The sequence below is a fragment of the Plodia interpunctella genome, unplaced genomic scaffold (genome assembly GCF_027563975.2).
Source record: "Plodia interpunctella isolate USDA-ARS_2022_Savannah unplaced genomic scaffold, ilPloInte3.2 Pint_33, whole genome shotgun sequence".
Taxonomy (NCBI): Eukaryota; Metazoa; Arthropoda; class Insecta; order Lepidoptera; family Pyralidae; genus Plodia; species Plodia interpunctella.
Window position 1 is genome coordinate 40 of NW_026525653.1, and position 14,696 is coordinate 14,735.

At 45.4% G+C, this 14,696-nt stretch overlaps 3 protein-coding genes across 3 annotated transcripts; all 3 read right to left on the bottom strand.

The window, feature by feature from the left end:
* Positions 1 to 488: 488 nt before the first annotated feature.
* Positions 489 to 2,143, bottom strand: LOC128682726 (2',5'-phosphodiesterase 12-like; the record flags this gene model as incomplete). Its single annotated transcript, XM_053767562.2, has 3 exons — positions 1,373 to 2,143; positions 1,116 to 1,239; positions 489 to 628 (listed from the first exon to the last, which is right to left on the bottom strand). Coding segments are annotated over exons 1-3 (925 nt in total), but the record flags the coding sequence as incomplete, so codon positions are not given.
* A 1,938-nt stretch (positions 2,144 to 4,081) lies between these two features.
* Positions 4,082 to 8,989, bottom strand: LOC128682725 (putative aminopeptidase W07G4.4). The gene is made up of 6 exons (XM_053767561.1): positions 8,871 to 8,989; positions 8,537 to 8,716; positions 6,655 to 7,380; positions 6,191 to 6,370; positions 5,714 to 5,896; positions 4,082 to 5,621 (listed from the first exon to the last, which is right to left on the bottom strand). Exons 2-6 carry the CDS (start codon positions 8,702 to 8,704, stop codon positions 5,352 to 5,354), a joined length of 1,527 nt encoding a protein of 508 aa, XP_053623536.1. The 5' UTR covers positions 8,705 to 8,716; positions 8,871 to 8,989; the 3' UTR covers positions 4,082 to 5,351.
* Positions 8,990 to 12,666: 3,677 nt separating this feature from the next.
* On the bottom strand, positions 12,667 to 14,430 carry LOC128682723 (proteoglycan 4-like). The gene has a single exon (XM_053767559.1). The coding sequence runs from the start codon at positions 14,428 to 14,430 to the stop codon at positions 12,667 to 12,669; it is 1,764 nt and encodes a 587-aa protein (XP_053623534.1).
* Between the last annotated feature and the right edge of the window lie 266 nt (positions 14,431 to 14,696).

The following is a 14,696-nucleotide window of genomic DNA, read 5'->3' on the forward strand; positions in this document are numbered from 1 at the left end:
TAGTTTGTAGCTTCTGAGAAATAACTATAAATATAAAAATTGACGAGAAAAAATGCCTGTGAGGGTCTAATTTCTGAATAAATGATGTGAATTTGAATTTGACAAATTTTGTTTTCAAATTCTTACTCTATTACTATTGACACTATCGCCTAATTTTGTTTGTATGTAAATATATTCAATGTACATAATTTTCTACTGTTTTATTATATGTATGTATTAATGTATAGATTAATCTATACTATTATTATAAAGTGGCAAGCATTTGTGACTTTGTGAGTGAACCAATTTCAAAAATTCTTTCACCATTGGAAAGGTACATTATCCAAGATTGCTAATAGGCTATATTTTAACTTAAAATTCCCACGGAAGCGAAGCCCCACGCAACATTTAGTATCTAATAAGAATGGAATTTTAATTAACAAGCTACTCTATCGAACTGGCTAAAACTTTAAGGATTAGTTACTGAATAAATTAAATAAAAAATATACCTAGTAATTCCTTTACAATCAACTGTTTCCTGTAGTCAATATGCAGCGCATACGGGGGGCAGTATGGATGGAGCACAGTCCTGGTGAAGTCGGAGTCACAGTACAAGTCTGCCAGGATGTTGTAGCTGACACAGCGGAAACTGGAAAAGTGATAAAAACATAGATATCCAGGGTTAATTACTTTGTGCCCGCAAAAAGCAGTGATGTAAAGAATAAAGAATTTAATTATAATTACCGATGTTAGTGATTACTTAATATTGGAATAAAGAAATAAACCTGATAATGCTTTGTTTACTCTCTAATATTACTTGTACTGGTCTTGATGACCTCCATGGCCTAATGGTCATCATGTTAGACTGCTACACTGGAGGTCCTGGGTTCGATCCCCGGTTAGGTCAAGATGGAAAATGATCTTCAGACTGATTCAAAACTTGTGTTATGGGATAATAACTCAATGATGCTATACCTATAACATATATGTATATGTTACAGAATATAGCATCATTGAGTTAGTATCCCATACCACAAGTTTCGAACTTTGGGGCTAACTCAATTTGTATGATTTGTTCTTATATATTTATTTATACTGCTGTATTAGAGGAGAGTAAAGCTATAGTAAAGTCAAACCTTTTATCTTTAAGCTTGGTAGATGTGAACCTGTGTCTAGTTTCAAATGGACATACGCCTGGGCCAGCTTCCACCAGAGTCTTGCTAACTGTTGATACTGTCGGTCCATAGGTTTCACCATTGCCTGATATGAAAATACAATTTGCACAGTGAATGTATAATGAGTCAGGCTACATAAGTAGGTTACGCCTTTAACTTGAGCATGGAACAATTTAACACACAATAAAGGCAAGACAATCAATGAACAGCCGTCTCACCTGGCGTGCACTCCAGCTTCAGTTTCTTGCCGACGTCATCATTAGTCGGCGTGTAGCTGAAGCTCTCTCCAACCAATTCCCATTTTATGTGATTCTCTATGATTTCATTTCCTTTGTCGTTGACGGAGAGGCCTCTGAACCAGTGATACCTGCAGCGGCCCCGGTCGGCGTGCTGCAGCACCAGGTGCTCGGGCTGGACGGGGAAGCCGGCCAGCACACACGCGGGCAAGCTCACGCTCACCACCCACGGGACGTTGAACACGGCTTCGTACACTTGATCGTCTACTTTTAATTTTATTGGAGTTTGCAATGAAAACAAATCCATACACGTGGACTTCGCTCCTATTGCTTCATTTTTATTATCAAAAATTCGAACTTCCACGTCGGGTATATCTGTATTTTTCTTTTTACCTCCTTTTTTAATGACTTTATTAATATTAGCGCCGATTCGATTTAAAGTTGTTTCCAACTGCTCTGTTGGTTTCCTACTAAAATTGAATTGCCTCACAGAATCCTTAACTTTTAATAAAAAAGAAATATCAATTCTTTCTTCGTCTTGAACGTATCTGAAATAACACTTTTCTAGATTCATTGCTTTAGTTTTGCTTATGGATACCAATGTATGTAATTTGTTCACATAACTTTGAAATCTTAAAACCATGCCGTTTGAATTATATCTATATTATTACTATTTACCTATTTTAATTAAAATAGGCAATGTTCTATATTTTATAACCTACAAAACAAACCCTCATTTACTATCACAAAATAAATACTGGATGATTTACATTGATCCAGCTACTGTATCCAGTAGCACTGGATGCGGGGACTGGATTCGTACGTATTGAATCCGTAAATAAGTTTCAAACCAACATTCCACCCAGCGAGCGACCCGTACTGGATGGATTATTCCGAACCTGATCCAAAATCGTAACCCGGTAAATGGAAGATTTACTTACAACATATCTCAGCACAAAACAGCAGATTGGGCATTGTAAAACTGGGTACACGATTATGGACGCGAAAGATATTGATTTTAGCATAACATTACATAACTGTCTATCCCGTTCCGTTGCTTGATTTCTAAATCCTTCACATTTTTCTTTATTATTTATGTATGTTTTTATATCTGCGATTATACGAGGGAAACCTTTGTGTTTTTTCTTGTCACCCGACTATAGGGAGTATTACTGCGCATTAATCCCGCCAGAGTACAGCACTGTATGTTAGGTACACAAAAGCTTTGCCGTCTTTTGCTAAATCGATTAAAACGTTTATTTTAGAGTACTTTATTAATCCTTTCATTATGCAAGCATTAGTTTGTGAAAATATATAACAATGTAGCATATTCAGGGGGCCGAAATATTGGGAAAAATGTTTTCCATAAGATAAAAATCTTCGAAAACTATGGGATACGCCTCACGCTGTAAAATTTTCGAGTCGAAAAAAGCTCGAAACACTTCACACGTGAAAATTTATTAAAATATGGACTTCATACAGGTAAGATCTTCAGTCAAAATCAAGTTTATACCAGTTTATCACCACAGTTGACCAAATCATGCAGAACATAAGCTAAAATAGTGTTATTATTTTCAGGATAATTCACTAAATACTTCCTTTTTCTTTTTAAACTCGCACCACGATTGCGTAGGTATTTTTGGTTGATATCTGCAACAATATTGAAAATTGGCACTTGTTGCCTCCATTGGCAATGTTTGTTAACCCTAGTTGTACCAGTAGCACCATTTGCGCTGACCTTTGCGTAATATGCCCTATAAAATTTTGATCACTGGAATAATGAAACGAAAACAGCTACTGGACTAATGTAAATCAGCCATAATGGTGATAAATTAAAAAATAGTCAATGTCAAAATTATTCTGACATTGACTGTATTTTTTTGTCTCAGGCTTATCCATAGAGAATTGATGGACTTACCCCGTTCTCAGGCAACGAACTGGCCTAGCCAAATCAGAATGGCATACTTCCCAGCCTATATCATTACAATCAGCAAGACAGGTTTTGTAAAACTGGGCACACGAAAGACAACCTTGAAGGTTATTTAGAGACATTTAACTTTTGATGGTGTTAACAGGAAACCTCCTAAAGAGTACTTGAGTACATCAAAACAAGCAACTATTATTCTACGACTTTTCGTAATTCGTAGTTTTTTTTATTGATATAAAAAAAAACAATCTAATTTGCGATTCTACACATCTTAACTCTATGTAATGGCCAAGCAACACGAGACAGTACAGTAGCGAAATCGAACATAGAGGTAACGCTTTATAGAAACGTCATCAAAACTAAAAAAGGAACATTTTTGTATTTATTACGTTTAGACAAAAGTCGTAGAACAAAAGATGTTGGTCTCTATGTACCTTATGCGCCTTTGGGAGGTTGTGCGTTAATTACCAGTAACCCTGTATATTGATATCTCTTTATAAGGACAACAAAGTCAACAAAGGATATTAGCCCCATTTCTTCTCGTACCTATATTTTCTTTCCTTCTTCTCGTACGCATTTCTCTTTCTTGTATGAGCGAAGGATTATGACGATGTCCATAATTCCCTCTTTTACAGTCTCAGGCAGGTCGGTCAGGGGTAAGTGGGTCAGAAGCTTGAGTACCTATCTCTCGTACATCTCTCACGTCAAGTCTATTGTTGCTCTCAACTAGCTAGGTATATGGATGCAAAATAAAACTATAATAATATATTAAAAATATAAATATAATTTTAATACACAGTTAAAAAGGGGTTAAAGTATTATGAGTATATTAAAAACAATGTACGTGTCAAATCGTGGAAAAAGAACATAATGGTCAATCAGCTGATCCGAGTACGGTCATTCTGTATGTGAGAGTCAATAAATACAATAGTACTTTTTTACTACAGAATTCTTAGGATAATTAAATTCAATAACTGATTTATCTGTTGCGGGGCTATCACGAAACAAAACACGTAGGTAGTACTTCAATGCGTCCACACATTCTATTTTTTTTACACGCTGTGTACACGATATGGGAAATAGAGACAGCAGAGATGTGGACGTTAGTAACGTGCAACGTGTTTGTATGTAGCGCGGTAGGCACTTCGACTGTTAATTTTTTTGCTAGTGTAGTAAAAACCATGCTACTTATATTAATTTAAAAAAAACATGAGAATATATAAAAGTACAAAAATGTGTATTATGTTGAGTATCAACTTACATTATTATGCTGGTGTACTTAGAGGGTGATTTGAGTAATAGTTTAATATCATTTATTATGCTGTTGAAATGTTTAACAACATGGTGGGAAAAAATATCTCTGTATTAGCACCACTAGCACCTCAGTATTATTAGTACAAATGCAGAAGTGTTTTCATTTTAATCCTACATTGCATGTGGAATCGATTTCTGAAAAGTGAAAATGGACCCCTTCGATAACCAAAAGCTTGACAAGCATTTACGTGTTTGTCAAGTGGTTTTGACACAACGCATAACAAGCCTACTCTCATATCTGCCTGTGTTTCCAGTGGGACATTGGTCAGAGCAAAGATCTATCCACGAGACAAATTAAATAGTAAATGCCGTGCATTCTATACGGTCAAAACGCTTGTGAGCACACAAAATGTATGTGCTTATCAAGCATTGTGATCGTCTTGGACAGGGTTTCCACAATAATGATGTAATATTAAACAGCCTCGGAACTCGTTACACGGTATCTGACATTTACGACTTGTCTCTTTTTCTCTAAGACAGGCTAGAGGTGGGCCCCAAGTTCCAAGAAACTTGTAGAAGGTGATAAATGCATTTAATAGCGCCCTAGACCAGTGTGACAGTCTAGGGTGCTATTAAATACATTTTAATTAAAAAGGAATACTCACATTTTTGTTTCCGGAATCTTCCAACATTCAGTACCTATTAATATTTATTATGGTATTTCATGTCTAATTTGGTGAATCATCTGACGTTGCCTTCGCTGGTGTCGTATGCAGACGTTCAGACCGAGATGACGCCGTGGAGCGCGGCGAGGGCCAGCAGCGGGGCGGCGGTGGGCGCGTCGGGGAAGCAGCCGGCGCTCGCAGCCACGTCCAGGTGCGTGTACTCGAGCTCCTGCGAGTCCAGGCCCGCGGCCAGCAGCAGGAAGGCGGCGGGGCCCTGGTGCCCGCGCGGAGTGTCGACTGAGGGCCGGCTGTGCGCCTGGTGCAGCGCATCGCCGGCCGCGCGCCCGCGGTGCGACCGCAGGTCCTCGCGGCGCAGGCGCGACACCTGCACACATTTAGGCGACTCGAATATACTGGATGAAGCAGGAAAAACCCTCATGTAGCACAGATGATACTGGAACGGACACCACAGTATACCTCGACGGGTTCGCCCACGTCGTCGCCGGCGGCGGCCAGCTTGTGCGCGTGCGCCGCGCCGCGCGCCGCGTGGTTGTCGACGGCGGCGGTGTAGCCGGCGCCGTACGCGCGCGCCGCGTGTCCGGTCAGCGTCGCCACCGTGTACAGGTGCGGCCGCAGCTCCGACCGGCTGCGCTCCGCCAGCTGCAACCGACGCTGTGCTACACCACTTCATTGCTACACGGCTTTACTCCCTTCATAACAATACGTGCCAATAGTATACGATACACGCAACATTCTATTTTGATCATTAATAAATATTGTGCATCTTATGTGACAACTATAGCATATAAGCATCTCTCTCGCTAGTGTTATAAATGCGCAAAATATACTGGACTGATTTAGATGAATTTGGGTGCACAATAGAATATAATCAAAAACAGCACGTAAACCCTAGAGCGCCGCTAGTGACAATATCGTAATGACGGTGGCGCTCACCTCGGCCAGCAAGTCGGCCATGACCATGCGGCCCTCGGCGTCGGTGTTGCCCACGCGCACGGCCAGCTTGGTGCGCGAGCGCAGCAGCTCGTCGCTCACGTACGCCTCCGACCCCACGGAGTTGCGCACGAACCCCAGCGACGCCACCACGCGCACGTTGGGGCGCAGTATGTCACAGGTCTTCACCGAAAATATATACATTACATACACGATACGGAAACATGTCAAAACAGAAGATTTTATCAAATACAGTCAAAATACATCATGTAGGTAGATTACGATATGATTTGTAAATGTAAAAATCGGCCAAGTTCGGCCACGCAAAGTGTAGGGTACCGTATTTTCCATAGAGTTTACATAATTCTTTTACTGATAGTTTTTTAAGATATGACAGACATCGCGAACACTAAAAAATATTTTTATTAAAGAATTTTAGAACTAGTAGCCGATAATGATGAGATCACCTTGAGGAATCCAGCGATGGCCGCGGCGCCGCACTTGTCGCGGCTCATGCCGGCCATGACGCCGCCCGCCTTGATGTCGCAGCCGCCCGTGTCGTACGTCACGCCTTTGCCGACCAGCAGCAGCGTCTCCGCGTGCTGCGGCGGAGTGTACGTCAGCTGCACGACGCAGGCGCGGTGTCGCGGCACGGCGTCGGCGCAGCGGCTCACGGCCGCCAGCAGCGGGTAGTGCTGCTCCAGGTGGCTGCGGCGCTCCTCCACGTGCACGGCCACGGCGCCGCCGCCCAGCGCGCGGCGGATGAGCTCCGCGCAGCGCAGCGGCGTGGCGCGCTCGGGGTCGGCGCCGCCGATGTCGCGCGCCAGCCCGCGGCCCGCCTCCAGCGCCACCGCCTCCCGCAGCAGCCGGTCGAGCGGCGCCGCGACGCCCTCCGCGTACACCGCCAGCGCCTCCGGCCGCCGCCAGCTGTCGGGGAAGGTCTCCCGGATCTGCAGCGGCACGTACAGCGTCTCGAGCGCGGCCAGCAGCGCCACGAGCGGCGCGCGCGGCCAGCGCGGCGACTGCTGCAGCACCAGCAGCGGGCGCCGCGACCCCGCCTCACCCGCGCGCCGCAGCCCCGCCGCCGCCGCCTCGCCCACGCTCCGCACGTCGTCGTAGTCGGTCAGCGGGCCCGTCGGCGACAGCACCAGCCGCTGGCCCGACACTCGCTCGCACTTCAGTACCGCACATTCCTGTACAATATCATGACTGTAACTTTACAGGATAAATTATATTCTGTCTAAAAAAATATATATTCAGTCGTATAAGTAAAGATGGATGGATACAGTATTGGACATTGTTAAAAATATGCAATATTATATTATGACAAAATACATATTAATAAACTTATATGGCAACTTTTCACCTTGAATTTTATTTTCTGAATTGATTTATTAAATATCAAACTTTGTGTGTAAAAACTCTGTGCCTGTTCAATAAATTAGTATAATGGAGAGCCATGCTAGAAAATTGTGAATTTTATTAAAATGTCATCAAATAGATTTACTGCAGTTGATTAGTTTATTCATAATATAAACTTATAATACAATGTAAATGTATACAGAGGTATATTGTGTAGTAATGTATGATTCATATTTAGTTAAAGAAATAAGTTAGATATTCTGATATAAGGGCTGTAATAAGATATTGTTTAAAAATAAATTGGCATGAATTTATGTGCAGGTAAATAATATCTCAATCTATGTATATACATACTAGCTTTTACCCTTGGCTGCGCCCGCGTGGTTTGCCATGGTAGCAGTTATTTTTCCGGGTTGAAAGGTGTGTCATGTCTTATACCATACTTCAAAATATTTAGGCTTAGGATTAAAAAAAATTAAAAGGTTTAAGAATAGATAGAAATCCGAAATTATATAATTTATAGCTTGTTTTAAAAAATGAGTATTTAAAATGTTCAATTCTAAAAGCCCACTTGTAATTTTGCCAATTGCAGTAAGCTTTGAGCTATTGGTTATTAATATTATGAGAGAGATTTCACATAAATATAATTAAGGTTGGGTGGGTTATACATATAATATAATAGTGGTGGGATTAGGTGTATGTATTCAAATTCAAAATTTTTTATTCAATTTAGGATGATATACAAAAACTTAAACTAAGTCTACTGCCGGCTTCCAAAGCGCAGGTGAAGAAGCGGCTGAAGTTTTTTTTTTTTAATCAATTTTTTGTCGAGGCTTCGGTTGCTGCCTTTGCGTCATCACCCCTCTCCAGAATGTTTAAATACATCTGGCCTCCGGAGACAACTCTCCCCATTGCCCAAAGAGAGATCACGCAGGAGTTTATTTTTTAATAAGTAAATACTGGAATGTCAAATGATGAAAAGCTTACTTTATCGAGTCCTTTATCCATGGCCTGCGCGGCGACGATGAAGTCCTCGAGCGCCTGCGGCGGCGGCAGGCCCGGCTCCAGCAGCACCACCACCGCGTCGCAGCGCGCGTCCGCCAGCTCGCCGGCCGCCCGCACGCCGCAGCCGTGCACTTCCAAGTTCTCCGACATCGCTCACTCCCTCTGCCAGACAGACTCCGTGTGCAACGACTAACAGATATAGGCCGACGTCTATTTGTTAATTCAATTCAAATCTTGGAAAACAATGCACATTATTTCATTTTACGAGTCATAGGTACCAAACAATGGCCAATTATATTTCGTTATAATTACCTACCTACATAACGTTAAAATTCAAGAATATGAATGAAATTCAAGAAAACTCAAAACCATATAGCAGCACACACCAACAGTGACACTACACTTTTTTTTTACTGCTGACTGGCTGATCAATCATGCGTGATAACAATATTTGTCTGTCAACTGTCATGTCATGCATGACATAACTGAACGAATGACAATGACAAAACATTATATTAATAGAGTAGGTTTAAACGTATAGCTAAAATGCATTTACCATTATATTTAGGTAACGAATTGTATGCAAAATGAGTGAATGGTTGGTTGGTTGGTTAGGTTAGGTTAGGTTAGGTTAGGTTAGGTTAGGTTAGGTTAGGTTGGGGTGCTACTGTCAGGAAACCTCCACGTTGGCTCGATGATTTGAAGGTTTGCTTCTGTCACTTGATCTTTGATTCGGTGATAGCGGCGGCTGACAAGTTATTGGGCTGGTGCACCCTGGGCGACGGTTAATAACTCCCCGTTTAGGGGTCTTGTTAGCCGTTGGCAAATGTCCTGGCAACTGGTGGTGGGTTACCCATGTCGGGTAACCCAGGTTGGAGAGCCAATTGGCTCAGTGGCTGTGAGAGAAGGGGGCTAAGCCCTCTACTCTTACAGCCGTGGTAGGGGTCGCGGGGGAGGAGGAGGGGTTGGTATTACGGTGCGCCGCTCTCCCTATCCTCCGCGACCAGGCGCGGCCATGGCGCAGGCATGGTGGTCGGTGGGGCCGCAGAGGAGGAGGACTGCCGGTATTACGGTGCGCCGCTGTCCCTATCCTCTGCGGCCGAATAAGACGGAGAGCCGCTGCCTCCGGTCTGCTTCCGGACTGGATGGCGTGCGGCTCGCCTTGGTGGTTGGGGGCGCGCCTGCGGGCGCCCCCCCTGAATCGGTGGGACAGAGGTCCCACCCGGCGGCAGGGGTCCTCCAGATGTCGGAGGGCCCCTGAGAGTGGAGAGTCCGGTCTCTGGTGAAAGAGACCGGCCAGTCGCTGAGGCGCCTTGTGCTAGTTAGATCCGAGGCGCCTCTTTGTAAAGCGGCCGATGGCATCCGCAGGGGTTTAGTGGGTAGTCTGGGCCGATTATCTGCCCAGGAGTCCCACACTCAGTGCGTAAATGCATTCCCCTGCGAAAACAAAAAAAAAAAAAAAAAAAGGTTAGGTTAGGTTAGGTTAGGTTAGGTTAGGTTAGGTTAGGTTAGGTTAGGTTAGGTTAGGTTAGGTTAGGTTACGATGGTGGCCATCTGGGGAGAGAAGCTGGAGAGCACCCTCAGGGCAGCCGCAGTCGCAGCAGACCTGATGGTCACCCGCGTCAGGCTGCTGGGGCTCAGGGTGGCCCTCAACAAGTGTGAGGTCATCGCCTTCGGAAGCAGGGGATGGAAGCCGCCTGAGGGCGCGTCCATATCCATCGGTGGGGAACGAGTCCAGGTGAAACCGCATATCAAGTACCTGGGTATCATCCTGGACTCACGCTGGAACTTCCGGGAGCACTTCAAACGACTGGCTCCCCGGATAGTCGGTGCTGCGTCGGCCATGGGCCGGCTGCTGCCCAATGTTGGAGGGCCCAGTGCCCCGTGCCGCAAGCTATATGCGGGTGTAACCCGAAGTATGGCATTGTACGGGGCACCAATCTGGGCAGATAGGCTCTCCAAAGCCAACGTGGCCCAGCTGCGGAGGCCACAGAGAGTGGTGGCCAATCGCATAGCTCGGGCCTACGTAACGGTGGCATGGGCGGCGGCGTGTGCACTGGCTGGCACCCCACCGTGGGATATGGACGCTAAGGTTCAGGCGGAAGTATACTGGGAGCGGGCAAGGAGGCGAGCTGTGGGGGAAAGGCCCGCCCCAAGAGAATTAAGGAGTGTCCGTCAGTTGGCCGTAGACAGGTTGAAAGAGCGATGGCGAGTAGAGCTGGAAAACTCCCCGTATGGTGTTCGAACCATCGGGGCGCTCCTCCCATCGCTCGAGGAATGGATGGAAAGAACGTACGGCCAATTGACGTACAGGATGACGCAGGTGATGACCGGACACGGGTGCTTCGGTCATTACCTGCACAGAATAGGAAAGGAGGAAACCCCGGTCTGTCATGAGTGTGGGGAGCCGGATGACACGGCCCAACACACTCTGGCAGACTGCGGGAAATGGACCGAGGAGAGGGTGGCCCTAGCAGTGGCCCTAGGAGGAGGAGGCCTGGATCTCTCGCTGCACAACGTCATCAGCAAGATGTTGAGCGGCGAGGGACGCTGGGATGCAGTATACTCCTTCTGCGAAACGGTAATGTCGCAGAAGGAGGCTGCTGAAAGGGAGCGCGAGGCACGAGCGCATGCCCCTCCCCATCGGCGAGGACGAAGAGGCAGGCGGCGGGCACAATATGCCCGTCGTCTGCTAGGATAGTGCCGTGAGGCAACGCCGGGGGGCGTCGTGGTAGAATGTTCGCGATCCCATGGCGCCCCCAATAACGGCCGGTGCGGAAACGCCGCAGGGGGGTTTAGTGGGTAGTCCGGGCTAGGCCTGGGAGTCCCACACTCCCCGGGAACAGTGTCCCCGGGGGCCGGTGCCTAAATGCATTCCCCCCTGCGAAAACAAAAAAAAAAAAAAAAAGGTTAGGTTAGGTTAGGTTAGGTTAGGTTAGGTTAGGTTAGGTTAGGTTAGGTTAGGTTTTTTTTTTTTTGTGGGGGCTAGATATTAAAATATGGGGGCTCAGAGAGTTATCATTTCTTTACATTTTGCCATGTAAGGATCAAGTTTTGGGATTCCCTCTGTTTTCTGCTATTGGATACAGAGTTGTGGGGAATCCCGCCACTGTATTATTATACATAATTTTGATTATATATATAAGTATATGTATATATGTGTATATATGTATTATTGTGTATTGTACGTATATGTATATTCTATTTATATATTTCAATACATAATTTTATAAGTGTTATATGTCTGTATTATGCTATATTTATATGGCTTTGATATTTTTGATGATTTGATAAGGATTTAAGTTTTGGGATTCCCTCTGCTTTCTGCTATTGGATACAGAGTTGTGGGGAATCCCGCCACTGTATGATTATACATAATTTTGGTTATATATATAAGTATATGTATATATGTGTATATATGTATTATTGTGTATTGTACGTATATGTATATTCTATTTATATATTTCAATACATAATTTTATAAGTGTTATATGTCTGTATTATGCTATATTTATATGGCTTTGATATTTTTGATGATTTGATAAGGATTTAAGTTTTGGGATTCCCTCTGCTTTCTGCTATTGGATACAGAGTTGTGGGGAATCCCGCCACTGTATGATTATACATAATTTTGGTTATATTTATAAGTATATGTATATATATATATATGTATTATTGTGTATTGTACGTATATGTATATTTTATTTATATATTTCAATACATAATTTTATAAGTGTTATATGTCTGTATTATGCTATATTTATATGACTTTGATATTTTTGATGATTTGATGAGGATTTAAGTTTTGGGATTCCCTCTGCTTTCTGCTATTGGATACAGAGTTGTGGGGAATCCCGCCACTGTATGATTATACATAATTTTGGTTATATTTATAAGTATATGTATATATATATATGTGTATTATTGTGTATTATTGTGTATTATACGTATATGTATATTCTATTCATATATTTCAGTACATAATTTTATAAGTGTTATATATCTGTATTATACTATATTTATATGCCTTTGATGAATAAAGGAACTTATTCGCTATTAAGTGATATATAGTGTAACAGCGATTGAGGTTACATTGAGTTACTTTGATCGTGCTAATAACCATAGTCGGTTGTGTCGTTGAGGGATTTTAAGGCGTTGAGGATTTTGGGGCAAGATTTAGCGTCGAGGGCGGAGTGTTTGGTGTTGGTGCTGTTTGCTTTTTTACAGTTGTAGCAGGTCATCTTAGTTGCGTCTGTTCTGTATGGGCACGTAGTGATGTGGTGCGTAGCGGAGCCGCAGTGGCCGCACGGGTAGAAGTCAGCCGAGCATTTGTTGCCTGTGTGTCCAAACTGCAGGCACTTGCGGCATTGTACAAAGCGGCTGAAATCCGCCACGTGCACCCTCTGATGCTCCACATTCACGCGACCCTCTTCGACAAACGCGCGTCGAATTGCGGGGGCTACCTCCAGTACCGCGTTATAAAGATTGTCATTGCGGTTTTTAAGGAGGAAACATAGTCGAAGGTCGCCGGCAGCCACTTGATTTTGGCTGGCAACGATCTCCAACAGCTCGTCCTTGTTTGTCTCCTTGCTCACGCCTTTTAGGATGATGAGGGGTTTCCTGAGTTTGGATTTCTCCGCGACTATACCCGGGACTTCGTTGACCCTCGCCAATGTCTCATCCCTCTGCGCGGCGTTGTCAAAATTGACCTTCACCGTGTTGTTGCGCAAGGTGCGCACTTTCGAGGGAGCGAATGTGGTGTTTCTGAACTTGATATTTTTGCGCCACTCGCTATAGACATCCGGTTGCTTGTCACCGGCCTCCTTGGCCTTGATGATTATAGCCGGCTGGGTACGAGGCATTGGCGAAGGACGTTTGGGTGGAGAGGTGGCAGTTACCGTCGCGAAGGACCTCGACTGGGGCGCTGGGGGGGTTGAGGCAGGCAGAGGGGCGGGGTGGGGAGTGGGAACGTGAGTAGGCGCATGTCCCTTTAGTTCGTCCCTAATAGTCTCCCGGATGGCATGGAGGACCGCGTCCGAAACCGGTTTCGGGAGCTCGGGCGGAGTCTCGTTTCGGGACCCCTCCACCGCGCCCATGATAGATTGCGCCAGCTCCTTTATGCGCTTCTTGTTACCGCTGGTCACGCTCTTACCCTCGGAGATCTTGGCGATGATTTCCTTGGCCGAGTCCGAGATAAAGGAGAGTGCCGCTTGGAGCGCGGTGGGGAAGGTGGGGGCTGGTGTCGTTTGCGGGGCGACCGTCGCCGTCGCGATTGCGACTGAGAGAGGCTGAGTCACAACTTGGCTTTGGGTGGGCTGGGGGTGCGTCAGCGCCGGTGTAGCAGCCGGGGGCGGCAAGTTCGCCGGCGCGGGGGTGAGGGTAGACGACGGGGAGTAAACGAGTGCGGGGGTGATATCCGACTGCGGTGAGAGTGATTCCCAGGACGCCGGGATATCCTCCCCCACACGGCTTATCGACCCACGCCTGCTGGCCGGAGTGCTAGGTGGCGACATGTATCCCCGAGAAGGGGTTGCGGGGGGGGAGAAAGATGATCTCGGTCGGGGCAACTGGGGTGGGGGCGTCCGCGGGGACGACGGGGAGGTGGGAGCACCGTGAGAAGTGGACGGTGATGGTGACTGCATGATTCGCTGGAGTCGCTGGGGAGGTGAACGTACAGGGGCCCTTCCCCTGGGCGGGGGTGACCGCGGGGAGTGAGAGCGTGAATGCCCCGCTCTAGAGGTGGTGGGTAGGGGCGGGGGACTCTGCTGTGTTATTATGTCCGTAGGAGTCTCGGATATACGGGTGAGGTTCCTGCGGTTCCTGTCTGGGGGGCGGGTATTGGCCGCCTTACGCGGTGGTGAATGGGCTAGGACCATGTTGGCTTAGATCGGAAAAGTGTTTAGAAGAAAGTATGAAAAAATTTAGAATATCGTCTATGTAAGTAAAAGTTGAGGAGGCGAGGGAGAACAACAGAAGAAAGAATAACAATATACAGTAATTTTCCGAAGTAGAGGACGGGTAGAACTAGCAAAGTAATCCTAAACTATTGCTATTCAGGGAGCTGTTAATTTAGGTGACAATTTTGGCCCTAGGTGGCGGTAAAAGCGAAGTAGATCTGGGTATGGAGTGTCCCAAGTGAAGT